The 26958-nt window shown below is 30.1% G+C and overlaps 3 protein-coding genes across 4 annotated transcripts; 1 reads left to right on the top strand and 2 right to left on the bottom strand.

Annotated features, from left to right (window-relative positions):
• Positions 1-4612: 4612 nt before the first annotated feature.
• Positions 4613-11456, bottom strand: LOC129289907 (glucan endo-1,3-beta-glucosidase-like). The gene is made up of 5 exons (XM_054926661.1): positions 11348-11456; positions 7733-7998; positions 6852-7430; positions 5628-5934; positions 4613-4635 (listed from the first exon to the last, which is right to left on the bottom strand). The coding sequence occupies exons 1-5, from the start codon at positions 11382-11384 to the stop codon at positions 4613-4615; spliced, it is 1212 nt and encodes a 403-aa protein (XP_054782636.1). The 5' UTR covers positions 11385-11456.
• A 269-nt stretch (positions 11457-11725) lies between these two features.
• Positions 11726-12142, top strand: LOC129289815 (protein RDM1-like). Its single transcript, XM_054926582.1, has one exon. It carries the CDS (start codon positions 11726-11728, stop codon positions 12140-12142), a length of 417 nt encoding a protein of 138 aa, XP_054782557.1.
• Positions 12143-18923: 6781 nt separating this feature from the next.
• LOC129312409 (uncharacterized) lies at positions 18924-24226 on the bottom strand. 2 transcript variants are annotated; one of them, XM_054955038.1, is made up of 4 exons: positions 24121-24226; positions 23363-24034; positions 20061-20277; positions 18924-19872 (listed from the first exon to the last, which is right to left on the bottom strand). In XM_054955038.1, the coding sequence occupies exons 2-4, from the start codon at positions 23579-23581 to the stop codon at positions 19379-19381; spliced, it is 930 nt and encodes a 309-aa protein (XP_054811013.1). In that variant the 5' UTR covers positions 23582-24034; positions 24121-24226; the 3' UTR covers positions 18924-19378. The 2 variants fall into 2 exon arrangements, with proteins under 2 accessions (XP_054811013.1, XP_054811006.1); XM_054955031.1 differs by lacking the exon at positions 24121-24226 and having other exon boundaries at positions 23363-24069.
• Positions 24227-26958: the final 2732 nt, after the last annotated feature.

Below are 26958 nucleotides of genomic sequence, written 5' to 3'. Positions count from 1 at the left end.
ATAACATAAAGAAGATAAGTAAATTGGTCCTCAAAATCAATTTTGAAAATAAAAAAAAATCTTGCTTAAACTTTATAAAATCTCTTCTAAATTTCTCAACTATTTAAATATTAGAGATTAACTTTGAGAGTTAATTCTTTTAAATTAATTTCAGAAATTAAAAAAAGTATTGAAAAAAAAAGGGAAATGGGCTGGATGAAATGCTGAATTGTCAGCGTTTCACCGATAGCCCAAAAGAAGCTTCACTCGCCCTTCCCGCGTGGGAAAAAAAAAAAAAAGAAAGGGAAAAGCCTTCTGGAGATCAGACCAGCAGACACGAAGCAGAGAAGGAGAAACCCAAAGTAGAAAGCAGACTTGTGTGCGACTGGGAAGAGCAGAGCAGATACACACAACGACACTTTTGGCACGGGCAGATAGAAGAGGCATGCACGGCGGGAGGGAAGAGAAGGCTAAATCTGGGTTTTAGGGGAGGCTTTGAGCAAGAGAGATTGAGAGCGATCTGGAGAAACAGAAGAGACCGAGAAGAGGTTTCTGGAGATTTTTGTGATCTGTTTTCAAGACAAGAAACCGAGAAGAGGAAGACGAGCTCATCCTTGCGATTGTCTAAAAAGAAGGCACGAACGAGGGAGAAGGGAGGCGACGCACGAATGATGGAGGCTGATTCAGTTCAACCATTCGCTTGAATCTAGAGCTTACCACTTCATCGCATATCTCCCCTCATCTTCCTCGGAGATTCAGAGTTTTTTCTAATCGCACGCACGCAGAAGAGGGGCCAAGAGAGCTAAAAAAAGAAAAAGGGATCTGGGATCGAGAGGGCGAGAAGGTTGAATCTGAGATTGAGGAATTTCTGGAAAAAATATGAGGGACTGAAGAGCTAGGCGATTTCTGGAGATTGCTTTTAAAAAACAGAGAGACAGAGACGGAGAGAAATCGAAGATTGACATAGACGAGAGCATTCAGAATTGAGAGGGATCTAAGTATGAAGCACATGGAGCAATGGAGAACAACTAAAAGCTAGAGGATGTTGAGCGATTTGGCACTGCATAGGTTCTCTAATCTGTTTGCTTTTGGATTTAGAAGGTTTTATGTTTGATTTCAATTTCTCATTTCCAAATTTTATGATTAAATATCACAAGCTTTGATCAAAGTTGGGGACCATGAGAGATTTTCGAATATGAGATTGATTTTTGTTTGAGAGGATTTGGTTAATATGTCCTATTAGTTCTTTGATAAATCCTCTGAGTGTATATACTTTGTTACATGGATGGATAGAGAATTTGGCATGAGGTGCTCTGTTCCGACCTGTGCTTTTGGGATGCTTGCGCTGCATCGATTATTTATGCATGTTCAAAGGCATTTAAATTTCAGAAGATGAATTTTTTGCATTTTCTTATCACGGTTTTGGCTGAGAAAAACAATATAGTGATGAAGTTGCTTGATTGCGTTTGGTCTGGACTGGTCTCACTACAAGTTTGATCATTGATGGTTGCTCTCCAATTGCTGTAGTTAATCATTTTCAGCAAGCCTTTAATATGTATTTATAGGAGGAACTCTAAATGAAATATGATTTGTTATCTTAAATGTTTGATGTGGTTTGGGCATTATAATTTCGCGTGTGAAGAAATTGTTGTGTTGTTCTTAAAAGCAAAGAGATTTCAGATAAAGATATTGCCTGCCGTGATTTTTGGTATATTCCTATCGTGTTTTGACCAAAGACAATAAAGAAATTGATGTGTTTTAAAAAGAGAGACTCACAGTAACTTTTTTGGTTTGTGGCAATAATTTATTGGAATTGATTTTTGGATAAATTCCTGCCACTGTTTTGTCTTAAGTAGGGAAGGAAATTGTTGTGATTGTTAGACTAGATGATGAATTGGATTTAAAATAAATTTTCTTATCATGAAAGAGCATACTAATAAATAGGGGCATGATTTTTGTCCTTGTATCAGCCTAAGGTACTTGGCTTATTTGTAATATTGTTACACTCATATATACCTTATGGCACTTTTTATTATAATTGCATGTATGATTCCAACTATTATGACAGGCATATCTTATAAAAGAGTGAGGGGAGAGAGTTTGGTGCTAATTACGATTGAAGCCCAATTAAAAAAATATAAAATAAATGAAATGAAAAGGAGAAGATTTTTTTAATTATTTACTTGTTGTGTGAGATTTTAAAAATTTTTGTAGGCATTTAAAATGATATCTATCGTGAAATTAATTAAATTTTATAGGTATGAAGATCAATCTTATATGTATTTAAATGGATTTTAAAGGCCCGTTATTAAAATTAATTCTCTTTTATAATAAATATTTAAGTTTCATATGAGATTTTAAAAATTTTTATAAAGATTTAAATTAATCATATCATTTTGTGGGATAATAAGTCTTCACAGATGTATGATTCTCAATTTCTATAATAAGTAAATGATTTTTGTAAATAATCATATAATGCACAATTTAAAAAAATTAATTAATCAAGTTAATGTATTTAAGTTGTGATCACATTTATCGATTATACCTTTTAGTCACATGAGGTTTTTGAATCTCCTTAGATTTTTAAGATAATCTTATTATTGTATGAGTCAATGAGACTCTGCAGATATAACGATTGAGTTTTTAAAGAAATATGTAAATTATATATATACATAATAAATCAATTAAATTAGAATATAGTTAAATGCATATTATTTAATATTTTATTGTGTGAGATTTTAAAATCTCCGTAGATATTTAGAATAATCATATTACCATATAAGTTAATAAAGTTTTGCAGGTATAATGATTAAGATTTTTTTAAAAAAAATTTGTATATGTACATACATGCATAAAAAAATTATTATTAATACTTAAAAAATATATAAGAATATAAATAAATAAATTAAGTTGCTAAATTTTTCTATCGTGTGAGATTTTAGAATATCTGTAGATATTTAAAATAATTGCATTATCGTATGAGCCAATAAGGCCCTGCAGGTATAGCGGTTAAATTCTCAATCATAAAATATAAAAAAATAATTTTAAACCCTTTTCTTTTCTTTATTTCAAAATTTAAAAATTGAGAAAATAATTAAAATTAAATTATTTTTTACAATTTAAAACACACATATCAAAACTTTAAAAATTATTTTATTTGTAAAATGATGAATTATTTATAATTAATTTCTCTTCAAAAAAAAATATTTTCACCAGTAACTTTTAAACCCTAATTATGTGGACTTTGATCCCCATCACAGGGTACGTAGGCCTCAAAGTCTGATTTTGAGTTAAGTTCTCCCTCGTAAATAAATAAATATTTTCTATTTTATTATTATCATTTTTAAAAATATGTAAATAAGAAAAGAATAATTAAAATAACTTTAAAACTATATTAATTTAGCACAACAAATTTCAGGTAACTGTTCTCACGAACGGGTGTTGTGAGGTGGCTAACATCTTTTTCACATTCAATCGACTCCCGAACTTATTTTTTATTTTTGCAGACTATCATTATTCTCCTTTAATTGATTTTTCAAAATTTACTTCAAAAATTTGGTTGTGACTTTCGTTTCATCTTATTCCTGTCTCGAAAGCTGAAACCTCCATTTGCATGCCGTTCGTGTCGCATTTTCGGGTGTGACACTACTTAATTTTTTTATAATTAATTATATCTAATTAAAATTTAAACAGACCTTTTAACATTCAATTTTTGCCAGATGGCCAATGAGACAGACACCAAGGAAGCTGTGCCAATCGTTAAAATCTGGAACTAAATTTAAATTTTTAAGATTTATTTTTTTAAAAAAACAACAAATTAAAAGATTATCATTGTTTCAAATTCTGCATCTATTAAAGGAAAAATAAAAAAATAAAATAATTCTCGACTGTTCATTATGAGATAGATTATTAATATTTGGATTAATTCGCTGGATTCATTAAAGCAGGCCCAAAAGGCATTTGGTATTGTGTCAGATATATCTTATCCCACTTTTTATCAGTGCTTGATGTTCGAAGCTAATTCATTCAAATATCTGCATTGATAGCCAAGTTGATGTGCAAGTCTCAACAAAAAGGTTAGACACTTGCTTTTGGGTTGTTTTTCATTTTTTGTATCCTCTCAATTGGCAACAAAGCTGCCACCAATATCATCCATCACTCATATATCTTACATGCATGCATGCAACAGTCTATATATATATATATATATAAAGAAAAAAATGCATTCCAAATCAAAATCAAGTTAACTTAGCCAGTTAAATTGATAAATTGTTGAATCAATATTTTAAATGACTCAATAAAATATTTTGTTAATGACTGATTTAATCATAATTCAATTACAGTTTTGGTCATTGATTAACCTTTGTACTATTGCTTTTTTCAATAACTTGATCAAATCAACTTATTTACAGAATTACAGTCTCTATAGTGCAATATTCCAAAGAAAATGGAATCTTTTGATTCATATCAGATCGTATCCATATTTACAACATGATATACTTACAAAAGCGGTCATGAAATTCACTGAGAAATAAATCTCACACCTGCACTAATTAAGTTCTTTTTATTCCTTTCCCTTCATTCCCATCAAGAATATTCAGTTTATTTCTTCTCTTATCTTCAAGAGATGCATTCACATTTTACAATTACCGTAGCCTGTAAACAATAACAAGAACACATACGCAACATCATAAGTAGTCACAATGAAGAGTAAGAACACGAAATAACTTTGTCCAATTATCTTGGCAATTAAATTCTAAAATTTCTCTCTGTTTTTTTTTTGGAAAACAGTACTACCTTCATTTTTATTTATAAGTCATATTATATAATTTTTTATGATCCCATTGGAAAACAATACTACCTTCATTTTTATTTATAAGTCATATTATATAATTTTTTATGATCCCATTTATAATTATTTTATAATATATATGAATCGATTATTATTATTATTTTATATAATTATCTAATTGACTTATATTTGAGCATTATCCAACCTAATTGGAAGTAATTCTTTCAATTATTATTGTTTTCAAATAGAGCCTTTAGCATGGATTTTGTTTAGTTATGGGGGAGAGAGAGATTATGAAGAGATGATCAAGAATTTTCATGTAATTAAGGGCACGCTTCTTTAAGTTCCCCCCCCCCAAAAAAATCATTATTTTTTTCAAAAAAGATCTATTTTGTGAAATTCTAAGATATTTATTTAATTTTTTTAAAATACTTAAAATATAAAAAAATGTTAATTATTTTGAGAAGCTATTTTGAATAGTTTTTAACAATAATTTGCTACAGTAAATGGGAAAGAATGTTGCATTTTTACGAAGAGACATGAAAATATTATAAATAAATAAATAAAAAATTATTTTTAGAAATAGATATTGAAAAAGATATCATAAAATATAAAAATAATTAAATAATAATTTTTTATTATATAACCAAATATAAAATAATATCTATTTTTATAAAATATTTAAACTATTTCAAAATAACTTATTTTTTAATTTTAAATAAACGGGACTTACAATATTTAAGAAGAGATTGTATACTTTTAAAACAATAAACTAATTTTAATTAATTTTTTTATTTATATAAATTAATTAAATAAGACTTATGATTATAAGTGGGAGAATATACAGTAAACTTACTTGGATTGACAGTGGTAAGTTGAGCAGAATTAGAGAAGTCACAGTTGATTTGGGCCGGGCCTTTGGCGCGATAGTAGGCATTCATGGCATAAGTAGCATGGCCCAGAACAGTGTTGGGCTCAAAGCAGGCCCCTCCTGGTTGAATGGGCCCACAATCCAGGCCTTGACTACACACATAATCAATGTTTGCTTGAAGTGCTTCATTAGCTGCGTTTGGTTTTGGCACACACCATTGGCCTCCTCCTCTTCCTTTATGATGACCCCTTCCTTTTCTGGGAACTGGGACTGCTGGCGTTGCTGGGGCTGCCTGTCAATGAATATGAATAAATTATTAGTTTAAAAATACATTATGATAATTCAGGTCAACTCGAATAAAACCTGAACCTATAGAATAAAATCTAATTTCAATTTTTTAACTTAAAATTACTTATTGTTGTTATTATAAAAATATAAAATATACTTTTTAAGATATCTGAAAAATATTGAAAACTCAATTTTTTAAGAAAAATTCTGGATTTTAAAGTTTAAAAAAAAATATTAAATACATTTTCAAGATTATTTTACAGTATTTTTCAGATTAAAAATGATAAAAATATAACAATATATATTTTTAATTTTTTAAGAAAATATCTCTAAAAATATACTCAAATATATATAATCTCTTAGTACAAACTATACTTTGTCATAAATATTATGTATAACAATATCCTCTTCCTTTGAGCTTATTCAGATTTGGCCAGGATTACCAATTATACACTAAAGATAAATTATGAACTTGATTTACACACACACATGTATGTGCATATATATTTCGGTGCGTATTTATTTTTAATAAAATTTTAGATATTATATTTTTGTAAATTTTCTATTCGTGACTTATGAATAGTGGAATTTGACATGAATTTATATTTTATATATAACAAAAAATTATGAGAAGCTTGTACTTTTCCGTGAGCCATGTACTGACAAATTATTTCCTCTTGTTCTTTTCATAAGGCCTTGTTAATCATTTTTCAAAATTATCAATTTGATTGGCATAGTTTATTGGGGGTAGAATGATGAAGGATGAAAAAGCCATTAACTAATTAAGCTTAGAGTACAAAGAAACAAAGGCACTTTTGAAAATAAATCATAAATGTTTGATTAAATTTTGTAAATGATCTTGTATTAAGGACTAATAGATAGGCTTAAAAAAACCACTAATATTTTAAAAAAAAAACATACCTGTCCATTACCCAAGATTCCACAGTCATAGACCGGTGTCAAATCCGGTTGAAATAAACCCCAATTTCTCTCAGCAGTTGCACCGGGTTTTTGGTCCTCATTAAACAATGCAAAAATATAAGTGTCGAACCGCCGGTTCGGCATCAACGGTGTTCCCTTGTTTGATGCAATATGCCTTACAAGTTGGCTATTATAAGATGCAGCATTGTCCACACTACAAACTGATGGGTTGTCGCAATTAGAGGGCCAGCCTGTCTCACCCACGGCCATGTCCACGTCAGCATAACCAACGGCCATCATGGCAGAGTGAACGGCATCAAGGAGCGCGTCAAATTGATTTTTGTAATGGCGGCGCGTGAAGGGGTCATATAAGGAAGGGTTGGGCTTGAAGATAGCAAAGTTGACGTTATTAGGATCTAAGTTGAAGAAAGGATAAGGATTGACCATGAAAGGTGTTTTGGTTTGCCTCAAGAAATCTAACATTGGCTTTAAAATGGGTTCTGAGTATGCCGCCCTGAATCTTCCTGTACTTGGTGGTGTAATTGTTTCCATGATGATCAATGAGTGGGCTGTGGTAACCTAAACATAAATGATCACAATGATTTTAGATTAACCTCTTTGAGAACAAATTTCTAAATTAAATATTAGCTGGATAAAAATATAACAAACATCAAGAAAATTAAATGCAAGGAATAAAAGGATAAAATATTTTGCTGGAATGACCAAACCTCCTTTAAAGATACGTTGTAGATATGTAACTTACAAACAAGCTTTAAGAATTTGCAAGTTATTTTTTTAATTATAAAATGAACCTGATAATTCAACAGTGTTCATGATATTGAAGCCACAGTTAAATAGGATTCATTGCACTATTCACTTACTTGAATATCATGGATTCCCTCAACTTGAAGGGCATCATAAAGGGACTTCATGGCAGGTACAAGGTTTTGTAACATGCTTTGATCTCCCCAATGAAGCACTTCACTACCCACAAGAACATACTTGATTTTCGTTGCTGGGTGAAAAGGTTTAATTTTGTTGACAACCCATTGGCGTGCAAAATTCACATCAGCTAGTGATACAATATCACTGTTAGGAGCTGTGACGGCTACGGTGATACCAGTATTGGCAAAAGCTTGTATGTAATCTGGATTCACATCAAACAACTTAACAGAATCAATTGTGGTCTTCGTATTGAGGAAGTTTGCGACGGTTGTTGGTGGCGGGAGGTTGTCTCCGAGGGTGCCATAGTTGACGCCGATGGCATTCGTGGTGGTGATTAGGTAGATGAAAAGGAAAGAGGTAAGAACAAGGCTATTAACGGTCATTTTTTGGCCTTATTTTTTGTTTTTTAGTGTTGTTTAAGCCAAAGGTCAAAAGTCAAAATCATCAACATAAGTGGTAATCAGATCTATTGTTCAATGTTAGAAGAAATTAAGACGGAGAAATATTGCCTCCAGCAAGACAAGAAGCGTTCAAATAGCTCTACAATGTCTATTATTTGATGGGTTGGTAGTGATGTGAGCTAAATTGTTGGGTTGGAGTAATAAGCGACGACAAAAATTATCTATAATTTGCAATTCATCTCGAGGGATAATATAAGCCTTAAATTTTTCTCTCTCCAATTTTAGACTGATTTTGACTACTGAATGATGAGTAGGCTTTTTTTGACCAATGAATGATAGGCAGGCTATTACAATTAAAAACTGAAATGGGATTTTTTTTTTCAAAAATAACAATAAATCTTCTCACAATTTTTGTTGGCCATCAGGCCCGGCCCATTACTCTGTGGCCCGCTCGAGGCACAGAACTTTTCAAGTTTTCATGAATATATTAATTTTAAAAAAAATGTCCTTAAACATCCCATTGCGTTTGTCTCATTTAAGAATATTTTTCCCTCAATTAATTTCACTTTAAGGATCCATTGCACATGATTCTCCAATAAACTTTCCGTTTGTGATTCTCTTACAAATGTTTCATGTAAGAACCAAATGCAGTAAGATTCTCATTAATTAAACCGAACACATTTTGGTTAAAGAAAGAAACATCTTTTTATTGTGGACATGTATCTACTTATTAAAAACAATTTTGTTTGAGATAAGATCAGGTATTAAATGTGAATATCTTTCTTAATGAGGATTCAAACTAATTTCATGAACTATTATTTGGACTCACACAATTCTAACTTTTTATTTTAAAAATTCACAATTAAACATGTTTAACATTTCAAAGTTGTTCGGAAAAACATATTTCAAAACTTTACAAAAATTCCAATCCGATGCTGTTGACATGAAATCTATGACAATTTATAAGCATACAATATACATTTTTCAAATAATACAAACCTCTTTGAAAGAAAAATAAGTTTCCTTTTCTGATAAATCTAAAAATTACACTTATACTTTTAATTTTCTTGTCTTTCAAAATAAAAAAAATGGAAGAAGAAAGAAATTGAATCTAATTGATTCCTTCCATTTTTATTTTTAGTTTTTAAAGAAAGTCTGATGTTTTAATTTTTTTTTGGTTGGCAATCAATTGACAAAAATTTCTGTAAGTGCATTTTAAATTTAAAGACATGTTTCGATTTTAATGAGCTTTTAAATTTCAATTCACCAAAACTTTTGTTAACAAAACAAAGGATGGGATTGTTTTTTGGGCAATTATGTTGGAAATAATGTCATGGACTACACAGAATCCAAATCATTTATACATGTTTTACATTCATGAACGCACAATACCAGTTTAAGGGAAAAAAAGTAGTGCCAAAGATTAAATAAAGTGAGTATTTAATTTGTTAGATATTATACAATCCTTTATAAATCTTTAGAAAATATATTTCATTACATTGAATCAACTCAGATTGAAGACAAGATGTTGAAACATCATCGTCCTCTGAGTTACAAGCATTTGCTGGTGCAAGATTCAGAGACAGAGTCTGATAATGATATTTACAATTATCGTATGGCTCAACTACGAATCAAATATCGAAAGCACAGAAGCAGTAGTAAATCTAAGAAGAAAGAGAAAGGAACGTTGAAATTTGGAGAAGATGAACGAGGCATAGAACCTGGAAGACCGAATGTTGATCCAGGTTTGAATTTATTCTCGAGAAATAATTCTGTAATTATTTTTCATCTTTATTAATTTTGTGTGTGTGTTTTTTATTTAATTTTTTTATACATTATTAAATATTTCAATCTTAGTGATTAGTATAATTTGATTTCATTTATGTTTGATAAGAGGATCAAATCTTTTAGTTTCGAGAAAGAGCTATGTTTTGAAAAGAGTCTATACGATGAATTGAGTTTTTTTTTTTTTTGGTGTACATATGATATATGGAGTTTTTCGATGGTTAAGTATGTAACTTAACTGGTAAGAGGATGTGATAGTTTAATTATAGATTTTGAATTCAAGTTTTAGATATGCAGCTACATTTATTTATTAGAAGAGCTTGCCGATCTCATGTCTCTCTTAACTCAATTCAAATTAGTTATGAATATTATCTAAGGTTTAACCAAAATATATAACAACTTTATGATCTTTCAATTATAATTAAATATGACAAGTATATGGTGAATTGAGAAACCTCATATTGATTTACAGAAACTATGTGCTTCTTAGACTATTATTGGATATTCATACATTTATTTTAGACATAATGAAATTGTTTGCAGTATTTCACTTTATTTTATTTTTAATATGTAATAATTTTGATGAGATGAATATAAGGATTCATTCATAACATGTTTTAAATTACGAATACTATATAAAATCATTTATATATTAAAAATTTTAAAATGTATGGCTTGCAATTGCAAAATGTGTCCTATATATGACAGGCTTGGGTAATGAGCACTAATTTGAACCATCTAGATTTGATAAAATTTTATTTTTAATAAGTTATTATTTTAATAAGTACAAACTTTAAAATCAAGGTAATCTTATAACTATTATTCTGAAAAAAAATAAAAAAATTATAGGTTAAAATTTTAAATTCAAACCATTAAATTTCATAACAATCAAGAGATGGATGATGATGGAAGGACCTCTTAATTCTCACAAAGTGACAAACCAAGTTTGAATTTTCTTTAAAAGAAATGCTCAAATTTAGTGTTTGATTATATCTCAAATGAGATTATTGTAATAGAAAGATACATGTGCATAATGGGAGAAAAAAAGATCTCATGAAGCATTTTACAATTAGCTTACTTTTCTCAATATTTGTTTCCCAAAGAATGTCTTAAGGAGTATTGGCTCAAATTTTGGGCTTGACCTCACCAATTTATTTTCAAATCTGTTGAATTTTCTTTTTCTCTAATTGGCCTGTGAATTTTGGTCCCACTCTTATCATAGAATAAATGAAATAGGTGTATTGTAAAAAAAAAAATTATAAAAGTTACTCGATATTTTATGTTTTAAATCAAACAAAATTTCTTAAAATAAATGTTCTATATTATAAATTGGATGGAGTATATATAAGACCATAGAGACTATACCTTTGTCTAACAGAGAACTTCTCAACAATATTGCCATGATACCAACTTTGTCATATACTCCTCTATCTGTGTGATGATGATGCAAAAGGTATATTGTGATGATATAACAATAATTTAACTACATTCCCTTAGTTCCTGTGAGGTAATTAGAAGCAACTTATATACTAAACCAGAAAACTTCAACAATTTCATTATGATATCAACTTTGTCATCTACTCCTATGCTTGTGTATATATAATTTAGCTACTTTTTCTTAGTTTTAGTAGGGCAGTTGAAACGGGCTTATATACACAGCATAGGAAAACTTCAACAATTTCAACATGTCAGCTTTGTTTTTTTTTTTTGGGCTGACATATCAACTTTGTCATATGCCTCTCTATGTATGCATGCATTGTGATTTGTGATGATGCAGAAGGTATATTGGAGGTGGCAAAGGAATACCAGAAGAGGATGAAGAAAACTCCAATCCCGAGAGCTCGTCTTTCAAATGCAATGGCAGTGAACTGGCAAGGATTGGCAAAAACTCTGGAAAACTCGTACGGACAGCCACTTCACTATCTGACTCACATGCTCTGCAAGCAATGGGACAAGTCCAGATTTGGAGCTGAAGATGGTGAGAAGCCATTGGACAGCATTCTGAGTGCAGAGAAAGCAGAATCCATCTTGTGGGAAGTTGAAGCAGTTCATAGACTCTCCTCTTCTCATGTTCATCTCTCAACTCTTTGGCTCACTGATCCTCACTTTGAAGCTTTTGTTGATCAAGTTATTCTTCCTCCTCCTCCTCCTCCTTCTTGAATGCGGATTATTGATGATTATTGTTCATGTCATGTGAATGTCTCTTTGAAGTTATGACTTTCATTTGAGATGATTAATCAAAGATTTGACTTGTTATACTCTGTTAAGTGGTATTGTTGTTATTACAATAATAGCTCTAGATTGTTATCATGTTTTGGCTAAACTAAAAATAGCAAGTATTCAAATCTTCTGGGAGAAAACAAATAGGATCATGTTGTAAGATTAGGATGATGACTTTTGTTTTTCTAGAGCGACTAGTGGTCTAGCTTCTCCACCCCCTCCTCCTCTTTAATAGGAGAAATGATGTCATCCTGCGTGGCATCTCAATTGGCATCCAAGTTGGCATCTTAGGTGCCATTTGAAATGACATCCTATACAGTAATCAAATCTTACATGGCAATATATTTGGCAATCAAGTCCTTGGTGTCATATCATGTTACCGGTTAGTTAATTCAAAGGCCAAAGTCATGTCATTTAAGTGCAGGAAAGTCCCAAAAATGATATCTATATATATTGAAGAGGCTACAGTATGTATTGAAGGCCCAAATCATTATATTAAAAGCTTAATAAATAAATATATGCTTGAAGGAGAGGTGTTCACATTTAATTCAATGATAGTGGCGGAGTCAGGACTTAGGTTCACCGGGGGTAGTGGTAGAGTCAGAATACTGGACACAAGAATTTTTTTTTGTCTCTTCGAAATATACTATTTCTTTTTTTTATTATTCTTTGTTTTTTAATTCAACCTTGCAAGTACAGCAAGCTAGCAAAAAAAACATTTAACAAGTTTACTCTTAAATCTTAAATTTTCATTTTTCATTGCTTTTTTTTTTTTACTAGTCTCTAACTAGCATTTGGGATAAGGATGTGGCTATAGTTTGGTCAAATTAGATTTTTTAAGAATTAATAATAATATTTGTATTTAAATATAATGAAATTATAGATTAATATTTGACTTTGAGCTGAAAAAAATTAAATTTTAGATTTAGGCTATAAAAAATAAACTTGAAATGGGTTTAAATTTTAAAATATTAAAATAAGGAAGTGTAAAGTAAGGGTGTTTGGCATGTACCCATCCCAATTAATACAGTATTATCCTGATCACATCAAGATGAGTCTTATCCTGTTAATTTATAATATTATTAACATATTTTTTTATTTTTGTAGTTTTTAAGTTAGTTCTAAATTTTAGTATGAGAAGGAGGTTTTGTAATAGAATAAATTGTTTATATTTTTAGTATATGCAAGAGGCAAAAATTATAAAATATAACAGGTTTTTATTAAGATATGTATGAGATTAATAACAATTTATTTTTTATATTTTAAATAGGTATATTGTAACAAATTTTAAAATAATTTGTGTAGGAATAAAACACATTTTTATTCATATTTTTTAAGTGCATGGAGTAATAAATTCTAAAATAAAATAAGTTATTTATTGAAAGAAACAAATTCTAAAACAAAACATGTGTTTTGATTTTTAATTTGCATAAATAAAAAATAACAAGTTGTTATTAAAATAACTTCCAACGCACGGACACGTAAGTACTATATCATGAAACAAATATGCTATTTAAATTTTTAATATGCTCCTTTAAAAAATTATAAAATAGAATATGTTATTATCTTGATTTTAATTTACACTTTATTTTTTAAATTTTAATATTATCCTAAACAACAAATTATTCTTTTTTATTTTTAACATGTATGAGTAATAAATTTTAAACCAATTTGTGTGAGAATAAAACAAGCTGTAGAAAGTAGTAAGATGCAAATGCCTATGTTGATGTGAAGAAATTGGTACTAGAGCTTCCGGATATGTTTCATTCCTTGTTTGAAGCATTCTTGTTTAGATTTTTAACATGTACACGGTTATAATTTTTAAATTAAAATGTTATTTATACAATAGGAAATAAACAAATTCGTTACGTGTAATATTAATTATATTTTCATTTTAAATTATAAGATAATTTTTAAAAAATTTTATTATCTTAAAATATAAGACAATTTAAAAAAAATAAAGTTTTATTAATAATATTTTTTTAATATTACCTTTAAGTGAAGAAAAAATTAAAATAATAATATACATAACAGATGGGTACTTTATCTTTGAATTCATTTTTAAGTTATAACATCAATTCAAAAGATATGTAGATCAAGCGGGGATAAAAACTGGTCAAATAAAAGTGAGGATAAAAATATTAAAAACCATTTCATTGAATATTTCAAATAAGGGTTAAAGTGTATTTTTTTTTATACTTTCTTTTGAGGAGAATTAGATATCTTGTACTAATGAGTAGGGTATTTTTTTCTCCTAAATCATTTTTCATAAGAGCAAAAATCTTTGTCCATTAGTAATTCATTAATTCTACCATTTTCTACTAACGGTGACATGCCTTTTGGTGATAATTTGTCCCTAAACTTTTTTTAGGAGAGTTGAGCACTTTAAAATTTTGTTCAAAAATTTAATAAATATCATTAAAATATTTAATATTTATTAAGAAAATAGTCTTTTAAAAAATTATTAATTAAATCTTGTAAATTTTCTAGGTCACTCTCTGTAATATTTTTGGTTAACTAACCATTAAATTAATGAATATTTAAAATTGAAATATAACTTGTTCGTAATTGACATTCTCATATAATGTACTCCTTCTGTTAAAAAATATAAAACATTTTTAACTGAATTTCACCTTCAATAAAGTAGTTATCTACTTTTTAACTAACCCTATCTTTTCATATTTACTCTTATTAAACATCTTATAATAAATATAAAGTCATTATCAATAGAAGTATTTTTTAAAAAAGGCAATGGTTACACCTTGAAAAACTAAAAATATTTAAAATTATATTTTTAAAGGAGGGAGTAATATATTTTTAATTTTAAAATTAAAAAAAGTTGCAAATTTAACAAGACAATCTTAATTTTATCAACTTATTTGGAGGTTCATTCCCTCCTTAATTTCAGGGAATGACTTAAAATATTTAAAGCACTTAATCATTATTACTTTTCTTATAATGTCATTTTTATAATTTACTTAAAATATTATTATTGTAATAACCCCATAATAATAATAATAATAATAATAATAATAATAATAATAATAATAATAATACGGTGGGGTATTATTTTATAATTTTTTCAATAAGCTTTGGTCTTAGTCTATAATTTTCCCCATTATCCTTTTTTATTCAAATTCTCTTCTTCGTCCGTTAAGAATTGCAGAAACGGAGCGAGCAACGAGAGAGAGAGAGAGAGAGAGAGAGAGAGAGAGTCTTCACCTAGCCTCCGTCGATTCTCTATTCTTCCTTCTTCATAGCTTATTCCCGCCGAATACTCCTTCGCCTAAGTTCTTCCTTTTCTTTCTCCTTCGTTCATCGATGAAGGTGTAGGTAGGTCGCTGATCATTCACCGCCACTGTGAGTTTCGAGAGAACTCGAGACTTCTTCCTCCTTCTTGTTTCTTTCCATGCATGGACGTCGAGTAACCAAGCTATTGTTACTAGAAGTCTGAATTTGAATTCCTTCACTCCCTTGCACACATGGCCGACTTCATCTTCTCCCTTTCTCTGTTTCAAGTGTTGCTGATCAAGTGAGTTGATTTCTTTATCTTTTTTCTCTGTGCTGTCGGTATGTGTGTGCTATGTGGTTGCTGCACATTGATGGAGATTGAATTTTAAATTCTTTCCTTTTTGGATCAGTACTGTGCGTGTAGGTAAAGATTGCTACTTAATTAATTTTTAATTTAAGATTTGGTTCCTGGTTATTGTATGTGGAGGTCATCACACACACACACATTGACTAACAACTAACTATTGACATTAATTCTTGGCAAATGACGATTTAAGAAGTATGATTTAGATTATGTTATAACAATATAATTAGTTTGGCTAAGAATAAAATAGAGAATTTAGAGGCATAAATGAGGAAGCATGAAAAATTGATTCAATTTTTTTTAAAAGATTTATCAAAATTTTATTATATTTAATAGGTACTCTAGAAGAAGAAAAGTTTGACTGAAATTGTAAGAAGAAAATTTTAAGAACTTAATAATATATCATGTAAATAAATAACGTTTTCCAATTACAAAAAGAAGAGTGAAGATATTTCTCTTACTTACTTTATTTATTAATCTATTTTAATTGTTATAAACAGATCTTTTTATTGAACCTTATGATTAAATTGATTTACAATACGGAATTAGCTTATTTATTATTTGAGTTTAATTATGCAAGTATTCTCATGGTATTATGTTTTCTTAAAAATATTATACAGCATGGATTGGATCAATGATGGATGAAAAAAAAAAGTTATTTATACTTTACAAATTAAATAAAAATTTCAAATTATAAGGATTTCTGGACTTCATACATGACAGAAATGTTTTTTGAGATTGAATATAGAATGTTAGTTGTTAACGATAATTTTGTTAGCCCTTAACACACCATGACATACCTAGCTAGCAGGGTATATTGGAGGTATTAACCCCATGTGTTGGCCAACACACATAGAAAGGGGGGAATGTAATTTCATAAATATAGTCCACGCCTGTTATTTGTAAACTTTATATTTGCACCTGCTTTTCGTAGCTTCTAGTTGCACTGGATGCTACTTATCCTTGTAAATTGTATGTCCATGCTTGTTGTTCGCTCTATTTAAGTCCTAACAGAAAATAAGTTTTCTAAGTTATATTTTTATTCTTAAAAATTGTATTTTTATAATTCATTTTATATGAAAGACATATTCCTAACTTGTTAGTTATGATTCTTTATTTTTCTCTTTTTTATCCATGTTACTTAATTATTAAAGATAAATTGTGCAATTATTTTTCAATACCATTAATAAATAGATTAGTTACTTATTTCCTGTTTTATATATTCATGATTATCTTATTTATTTATTATATTGTATGGGAACGTTATTTATTAAAAAAAATTTTGCTATTCAGATAGTAGAAGTGGACCTACTCTTTCGTAAACCTTGTGAGACTCTTTAAGATAAGAAGTATTCTGTTGCTTCGTTTATATTGTGAAATGATGTAAATATTTAAGTATTTTGGTTCTATTTTAGATTCGCTCTACGAATCATATAGGCAGCATCTTTAATTAAATTATTTTGGATTTGTGCATATATATATATATATATATTGTATCGAAGTGAAACTCTGAATGCTACTTGGATATTCTTTTGGCAGGTTATAGAGATTTTGGATAGTCTAACTTATAGGGAAAATTCTGCCGAAATTTCTACAGCAAGTTTGAATATTTTGTTAATACTAATAGTTATTTAATACAAATGATGATTATATGATGGATTGGGTAATTAATATGTTAGACATTATATGAATTTGAGCCTATGAAATATAAGTTTTCTTATATTTCAATCAGTCACACTTTGAAAGTTCAGGGTGTGACAGTTATTATTATTTAAAAATCTTCACATATAATTTACAAGTCATCTATAAATTTTTAAAAAATTAATTCAAACTATTAATATTAAATTAAAAAATAATTTATAAATTTTGATAAATATTTTTAAATAACAATATTTAAAATTAAATAATAAAACTAATCCGGTCAAGCTTTGACCGGATTAGTCAAGTCAGCATTCACAAGGGCATTTTGAGAAGGATAAAAAAAGCGTACAAAGCAGTGTTGAATAGTCAAAGAAATGTTCATTTAAAAAAAAAAAACCAACAAGAATGGTCAAAGAAATAAAGGAGTTCCATCAATGATCCACTTTTATATTTATTTTTTTATGTCAAGAGTTTTTTTTATTGAATATTATAAGTTTGACTGCGTCAAACAAATACATACGAGGAAAATTTACAAAGAGATGGTCATGACTTTCATAATAAGTCAGCTATGAATGTAAAGAAAAATTCAGAGAAAAGAACTTAAAATGATTCAAACAATTATGCAGCTCTTCTAAGTATGGTGATGTCATGAACTAAACAGTGTTTGAAAACCTGTTGTATACAATATTTAAGCATCAAACACACACACACACAATATGAAGGGCGTTTATAAAAAATAATATTTTAAAAAATTACACAAGCTTCTGTTAAATTTTTCTAAATTTATAGGGACATCTACTCTATTTTTAAAACTGATAAAGATTTCTCCTAAAATTAAGAAATAAGTTACAGGGACCTAACAAATGATTAGCTAAAATAGAAAACTTTGATTTAATTAAAAAATTCAGAAGTCTATATGCATTTTAAAACCAAAAAAGCAGAATGTCCGTATAATTTTAATATAATCCAGGAATATTTGTAATTTTAAAATATAGAGAAGGTCAACATAATTTTTACAAAACTTCAAAGAGAAGTCTTTGTAATGTGGTATAAATAATATTAAATCTTAAAATTGATCAAGTGATCAACTTAGAGGCATGAAGAAAAACTCCAATTTCTAGTAGAGGTTGAGTGTAATAAAAAGAATTAATCTTTCACAATATAGGGAATCTAAGTTTGAATCCAGACCAAATAAGATTGCCTCCAATAAAAAATCACTTGTGTGCAATAAAAAAAACATCAGTTAAAAAGAGTGAAGCAGTACCTTGACTGGTTTTGAGATCAAGGCTAGAATTCTACAATGATAGACACAAACCATTAAATAAAAGCAGCTCAACAAATTAAGGCTCTGATTCTGCAGGACGAGGAAAAAATCAGCAAAAGTAGCAGTAGCTCCATCTTATAAGGAAATCCTATTTCCAGCATGATGCCAGAATAAATAATACAAAATAATATCATAAGAAAACTTAGAAGACTACACATAAATTATCAATAGAAATAGATTGCTTGTGACTCTGTAAATCATAGTGTAAATGGAAATATATGAAGATAACATATAGTACAAAAATTTCCTTGAACCACAAAATACAAGGCAAGGAATATTCAATCGGACAATAGCAGTATTACAAACTCTAGGAAAGCACAATGCAGATGCACCTGGGACACCGCATTTTGGTTCAGCTGCGGTCCAGAAACCCAGCACCACAGCCGGCCTTTACGGGGGCACCAAACTAAAACAATCAAGGACTCGACAAGTGTGATGCATAGAACCAAAAAAATTATCGCCATAGCATGGCTTATTGCTGCTTAAGAAGCCTATATAAACCTGTTGTTTGTGAATCACCCTTATTTCGTTTCCGAGGAAAAAAACGTGGGGAAAAGAAGAAAAAGCCGCAAAATGTTCAATTTCTCTCTCACTTGAAGGCCAAAATCTGTACATCTCAAAGATGCCAAAACTTGGAGTGCCTCCATTTTTCAGGCTTCATCATCCTCCAGTTATTTTCATTGTTTCTGGGTTTCAACATTCGCTCTGATTCCATTTCGGACTGAAGAGAAGACTGCAGCTTCTTCAAAAGCACGTAGCACTGCTTGTGGTTAAAGGCATTATTGTCATTTCTTGTGCTATCGCCTTCTAAATGTATGTATCTTTGGTAAGGTGATTCCCACTTAGCTTGCAAATATGCTAATGATCTCCAAGGTGGAAGAGGCATAGAATTCTGCTTCAATGAAGATCTAGCAGCATCCACCATTATTCCAAGAAATTGTTTCAGTCTGGAGAAGGAACCCACATAAACAACCGGAAGTGAATTTAATATCCTTTCATATGAATAAACAGCTCTAGCTATTTCAAAGTGGCTCCGGAAGTCGATATCAATAATCAAACGCTCAGAGGTTCCAGATCTATCATCTACCACATCAATGTATTCATTGTCACCTGCATAACAGTTGAAAAGAGAGAACATCAGCTGGAAACATAAGCAAGAGAATGTCAAATGCATATTTGGAGCACCCTAATATTCATTATTTTAATGGTAAAAAGCAATTGATGGAGGATGTCCAGTAGACCGGGCAAAAGTAAAATCGTGATCAGCAAGATATCATAAACAACGTTAGATCACATACCTCCAGGAACCTTGCCACTGGCCTGCCATTTGGATGCACAAACACCGGCATCATAGCCAGAAAGCCTTAGTAGCTTCACTAGATAGAACCTGATGCAGCTGGCATAACATGGACTAGAATTGATAGATCGAAGGTTGGTCTCGTTCATTGACAATATGAGAGAATGAACCACCGACAGCAATTCACTCTCATGCTGAGCTGCTGACAGCTTACAGATCTGTGCCATGAGACGTAACAGATAATCAGTGATGCTCTGAAAAGGCTTTTCCTTCTCTGGTTCCTATTTCTGGTCTTCCTAAGAACCTAACATGGGTTCATAACGGGGAACAGAAATGCAATTATAAAACCCACCAATCATATCTACAGTCAAAAACTATAGGAGGGTGACGAAGAAGAATAGAAGGGCATCAACATGTGTTTTAAACCCAAGTAGTTTTGAACAAACTAAATAGAACAACCACACATAGGCAAGCCTCAAAAATCATGCATTTGAAACACTAGGTACTTGATGTCACATGTTTATGCTCATAACTAAATCCCGAAAGGAAATATTGTCAAGGAATTCAAGAATGTATTGGAACTTGAAACAATGGACAATGAGAGTTAACACATAAGAAACCATTACTTCAAAAATCAAAAGATCCTGAACCCCCAGAATCTAACAGAAGCTAAGACAACAAACTAGGAATTTGATACATGTAAACAGAGACTGAACAAACAATCGTCATCCCACTATCCACTATAACAGACAGACAGACATATGATAATGAATACCCAGATGTCAGATGCAACATCTTCAACCAGCCAGATTTTATAAATTTTTATTGATCCTCAGCCATTATTCAAGATATGTATGAGGAGGTAAAAACTAGTATAAGAACGTCTAGTGGTCAAACAAAGGACTTTTCTATAAAGATTAGACTACATCAGGGATCATCTTTGAGTCTTTATTTGTTTAACTTGGTCCTAAATATTTTGACGGAACATATTCAAGGGGAAATTCTCAAATATAGCAGAAACAAGAGAAGAGATTAATTGTAAATTTGGGTTATGGAAGAGGACATTGGAGTCGAAAGGTTTCTGTCTGAGTAAGAGTAAGACGGAATATTTATATTGTAAATTTGGTAAGAGACTAGTTGACAGTAATTTAAAAATAAAATTGAGAGATCAAAATGATGGCGAGTTTAGATATTTGCGAGCCATTATTCAAAATGATGGCGAAATCAGTGAGAATATTTCACATAGAATTCAAGTTAGGTGGTTTAATTGGAGAAAAGCTAAAGGAGTTATTTGCAACTGTAAGGTGCCTAATAAGCTTAAAAAAAAATTTTATCGTACTGCTATCAGACCGGCTATGTTATATGGTAGTGAATGCTGGGCTCTAACAGGACAATAAGAGCATAAAGTTGGAGTGGCAGAGATGAGAATGTTATGATGGATGTGCGGACATATACGTAAAGATAAAATTTGAAATGAGCACACATGCGAAAAAGTGAGGGTAACACCTATTGAGGAAAAAATGGTAGAAAATCGTTTGAGATGATTTGTGCATGTATAAAAAAGACCGCGGGAGGCACCAATGAGAAGAGTGGAACATATAACTTTAAACCCTGTTAAGAGGGGTAGAGAAAGGCCTAAGAGAACATACTTGGAAGTTGTGGAACGCGATATCTTAATTAATAATATTTCTAAAAGCTTGATAAATGATAGAGCACAATGACGTCTTGCAATCCATATAGCCCACCCCACCTATTGGAATAAAGGCTTGTTGTTGTTTTTGTTGTTGTATTGATCCTCAGCCTATAGTTACATGATACTCTCCTCCTCTGTTCCACTGATTTTCAGAAGTTATCAGAGAGCAACATAGGCAGCCTTAGTACCCTACAATTTTTACAACTGGACAAGAGAATATAGGTAGAGAAGAAATTTTAAACTCTGACAATTTCTGCATTGAAAAGGTTTGAAGCATGATTTATCACTTTTAACCCCTTCTTATGTGTGCTGAGGGAGAAATGCCTATTGAAATGTCCGTTTATATGTGCTACATGATGTTTAACTCTACATAGAAAAGCATAGCAATGCGCTACAATGAAACTCAAGATATATTAAATATCTTCTATGCACAACAAACCCTTATAAAATATGACAACCTAGTACAGCAAAGAAAACAGATTGTGCATGGAAATTAGGAACTAGATTCTTAAAATGAACCAACATTATGCAGCATTAGGAAAGGCCTACTAGGCAGGTAACATCCTTTAAAGCATACCGAGTGAAGTTTGAAACATATAACGTGAAAAATGGAGCAGATCAGTCTAAATCTCTTCAGGTTATCAAATATTCTATGTTCAATTCCTGCAATCACTACTCTCTATAGATAGGCAATATATTCAACTTATGATGGTAAGCAACATAGAAGAATGCATAAATAAACCAAAGGGCAGCCACTAGCAAACTAAGCATGGAAAAAGCAAAACATCCAACGATATAGGTGATACATAATTCAGCTATACATAAAGCCATAATACATAATACTTTAGATTACAACAGGAAATCAGAAATGAGAACTTTCACAATTCAGCTAAATAAATAACTTAGATCAGATCACCATACGCAAAATAAATATACCAGTAAAATGAGAACTTTCACAACAATAGAATGTTGCATCATCCAGACAAAGTCTACATAGCTAAATAACTTAGATCAGATCTCGCTCCAAATTATGCTATTATAGAAGGTCAGACAATATAAACCAAATTTAAGAAAATAATTGCAAGATGGAAAAAAAGTACATACATGCAATTGCACCTAACACCAATTGCGACGACTTTATTTTAATATATTAATGCATATACAATATATAATGATCTACATACTTTGTCTTCCAAGGTGACCTCACCAACTAATTGATCTTTGGTTAAGACTGCCAATAGCAATTCCTATTAGCACATACATACTCTCTCTGTTAAAAAATATAAGGTATTTTTTGAGGAGTTGGAGGTTAAAAAATGTAAAACATTTTTAATTTTTTAAGATGTAATCATTGCCTTTTTTCAGAAGTGTCCTTATTGATAATAACTTTATATTCATAGGATATTTAATAAGAGTAAATATGAAAAGATAGGATTGGTTGAAAAGAAGATAATTATTTTATTGGGTGAGATTCGGTTAAAAATGACTTATATTTTTTAAGAGAGGGAGTATATATTTAAAATCAAAAGCTTCAAGATGAAAATATTTCTTCTGCTACCAGCAAGAACAACACTAACGAATTTTCCTCTTAAAGTAATGATGGATTTTACCTGAATTTTTTCTGCAAGTTGAGCGAAATCAGAGAGGCCAGAATCGCTGTCACTGCTACACCAAGACTCGGCGCCACTACTACCATTCTCCAAGAAATCACTCACCATCAACGCCAAATCGTGTTCGCTCTCATGGCTGAACCCTCCTCCGATCTGACTCATCCCACCAACGCCAAAACGACCCCATAAATTCGCGGCGGCTACAACCCTGCAATCCATCCCTCCGCCGCTAATGGAGTCGTTTCATTCCACCAACCACAATCAAACGACACCGCCAAACAACAATCACGACAAGAAAATTCACACCCAAAGGCACGCAACAAAAGCCGCCCTCATACTGGTACAACACAATCGACCCGGAAATTCTTCGTCGTCTAGAATTGCCTTCCTCAAATTCAAAACCCAATTAATCAAAATAATCGAATCCGCTCCAAATTAAGCTAAATTCAAACCCAAAAAAAAAAAAATCCTTCTAGTTTACAACAACCTTTAATTGTGTGTATTAGGGGGAAAAAACTTAAAACTTCTGAATTCCGTTTATTTATTTTCCTTCGCCCGATTCAACAACAAAAATTGTTAGAACTTATTAACCATGATGGCCTTTCAATCCAAAGGAAACAACAAGAGAAGGGAGAGGAAGAAGAAGAACGGAATCGGAAGAAAAAGCTTCTCCTGCAGAATCCAAAAAGAAGGAAGGAAGGCGAATCAGCTGGAGACCGAGGCCAAATAAATAAAAAGTGGGGAGGAAACGAAATTACCACTTTGACCTGAAGGAAATTTGGATTTGCGGTCACATTTCTCGGCTCAACGAAAATGGGGAGGAAATGGATAAGGCAGCGTCGAGGAGGATTCGATCGAACGGACGACAAAGAAGGGAATATTCTATGGTATAACAATAATATCTATTTTATTTTGATGCGCTGGATTTAGTTTTTTTTCAACAATATTTCTTTATCAACAATCAACATTTCTGTTTTTTATCTCGGTTATTTGCTTTCTCTTTTTTCCTTTTTGAAAATTTCAAATTTCCCAAATTGAGACTTTCTTGTCCAGAGATAGAATCTATTATCATTTGCAGCTACCTTTGTTATTATCATTTTTTTTTTACATGTTGAATTTACATGGGATTCCACTTGATTCATCTAATTCTAATTAGAATATTAACGTACTTGAGTTTAATGAAAATTGCTAGCTTTTCTAAACATGGCAAGGTTGGATTGAAATTCTCGTTAAAAGAAATATGAGTTAAGGTCCAATTTTTTCCTTACACTTAATTTTAAGGAATGATGGACATTCTATACTCTTAAATGGAGCAGTTTTAGTCTTGGGATATTTTTTTGAAGAGCAAAAAACTTCTTTGATTAGTCAACTATTAATTTTTTTATGTTTTGCTAACATATCATCTTTATTAGTCAACTATTAATTTTTTTATGTTTTGCTAACATATAATGTGTGTAGGGCCCACGCACAGTGAATCAAAGACGTGTAAGTCTTTGATTATATCATTTGGTGCTAATTTTTCATTGAACTCTTTTTTTAAAAGTATTAAGCATCCTAAAGTTTTTTTTAGAAGTGCTGAACACCATAAAATCTTGTTAAAGTAAAATTTAATGAATATTGTGAAAATATTATGTATTTTAATATTTAATAATTTAAATATTATTATTTAAAATATCACACCGTCCAATTAAATATTTTAATTTTTTGAAAATTTTTAATTTTGTATTAAAAATGAAAGGAATGAATCTTCAAATAAACGAAGGAATTTTTCTTTTCATCTTTTCATTTTTCTCTCGTTAAATTTTTTTTATAGCACATTGATGAAATAATTGATACCTTTCAAATAAACATTGCAACGTATAAAGAGTATTAAGAGTGCATTTGAAAACTCCACATTTCACATCTCAAAAGTGCTTTTTTACTTTTGGGATGTGAAATTTTGTTCGGGATCAATTTATCAGATCAAAAGAACTTCTAAAAAGTACTTTTGGGATGGGTGAAACATGAATTTTTCAAGGCTCTATTGGGTAGCTTTTCACATGTGAATGTGATCAGTAGAGCATTAATGACTTGTACCTAATTTTACATTTGACCATAATAACCTCCATTATTTTCATTCTTGTCGTGCACACCTGAGGTTTGTGTTTACTATCACTCCCATCTCTTTTGCTCGAGCTCTCTTATCTCACTCCTCTTTTTCTCTGCCATCTCTCCTCCACCGTCGTCTGGTCATAGAGTGGACTGAGTCCCTCCATTTCTTCCTTCTTGAGTTTGGTTTCTCGTTTTGTTGGCCTCTTGAGCTTCATCGCTTCCGTCTCTCCTTCACGTCTCTTCCATCTCGCCTCTGTGTCTCCTCCATCGTCTTGATCTTCTTTTGTTCTTTTAACCGAATTCTACTCCTTCACCAGAAAGATAAGATATTGTAATTCTTTTCTCGAAGAAGAAAGATAGAAAAATTATTATAAAGTTTGTACAAGAAAAATTAGTGTTTTAAGTCCTATAATTTACCTTGATTTCAAATTAATATCCATAAGTTTTACTTTTTTCAAATTAACAGTTTAAAGATTCTATCAGAGATCAGATTGTATATTATAGATTAAACTATTAATAATATAACTATTCAATATTAATGAATGTTGAACTACTTATTACATAATTTTTTTGAATATTATATTATATATTTTTTATTCTTATTATTTAACATCTTCAATTTTATGTTATTGAAATTTTTTTGACATTTTTAAACATTTCTAATATATTATATTTATATAATTAAAATTATAAATTATCATAAATCAATATCTTTTTTAGTCATTGCATGTTTTAAAAGTACATTTTAAAAATACAACTTTTTATTAATCCAAACAACTTTCAATTTGCCAAACTAACTCTTGAAAAAATATATCTAAATATAAATTTCATTATAATAACTAACTCTCACTAAATTAACTTTTGTTAATGAACTTTAATCAAACTGACTTTTGACAAACTAAAAATCAAATACATACTAAATTTTGATAGTGCAATATTTTGGAAGAAGATCATTAATGAGCAAAAATATTATAAAAAATAACCTAAAAATTTAAGGAACTTAATCAATATTAAAAATATAAGTAAATTCTAACACAAACAAAAGACATAACGATTTGGGCATTGTCTCGAAAAAAAATATTGAAAATCACTACATACAAAATAAGAAGTCATTTATAAATTTATAAAATGCTAGTTTGAGTTTTTAATATTTAAAAAGTAATTTATAAATTTTGAATAAATATTTATAAATAATAATATTTAAATTATTAAATATAATATTTTGGCAATATTTATTAAATTTTATTTTAATAAGACTTTAAGGTACTCAGTGCTCCTAAAAAAAGATTTTCGGATGCCCAACGCTCTTGAAAAAAGAGTTTAGAGAAAAATTAGCATTAAAGGACATGGTCAAAGTCTTACATGTAACATCTCAATTTTTAATTTCCTAATTTAGTAAGCTTAATCAAGGTAATTAAGTAAGTTAAAGTGGTGTGTGGCTAAGAAGATTTAATAATCATATTCGATAGTGTTTCAGTCCTAATTGTGAGTTTGATATGAAGTTG

This window comes from Prosopis cineraria, unplaced genomic scaffold (genome assembly GCF_029017545.1).
Source record: "Prosopis cineraria cultivar Desert tree isolate PC_DT_omini unplaced genomic scaffold, ASM2901754v1 PC1, whole genome shotgun sequence".
Classification (NCBI taxonomy): Eukaryota; Viridiplantae; Streptophyta; class Magnoliopsida; order Fabales; family Fabaceae; genus Prosopis; species Prosopis cineraria.
The sequence above is the reverse complement of the archived record's forward strand: the minus strand, read 5'-3'. Positions and strand labels throughout refer to the sequence as shown.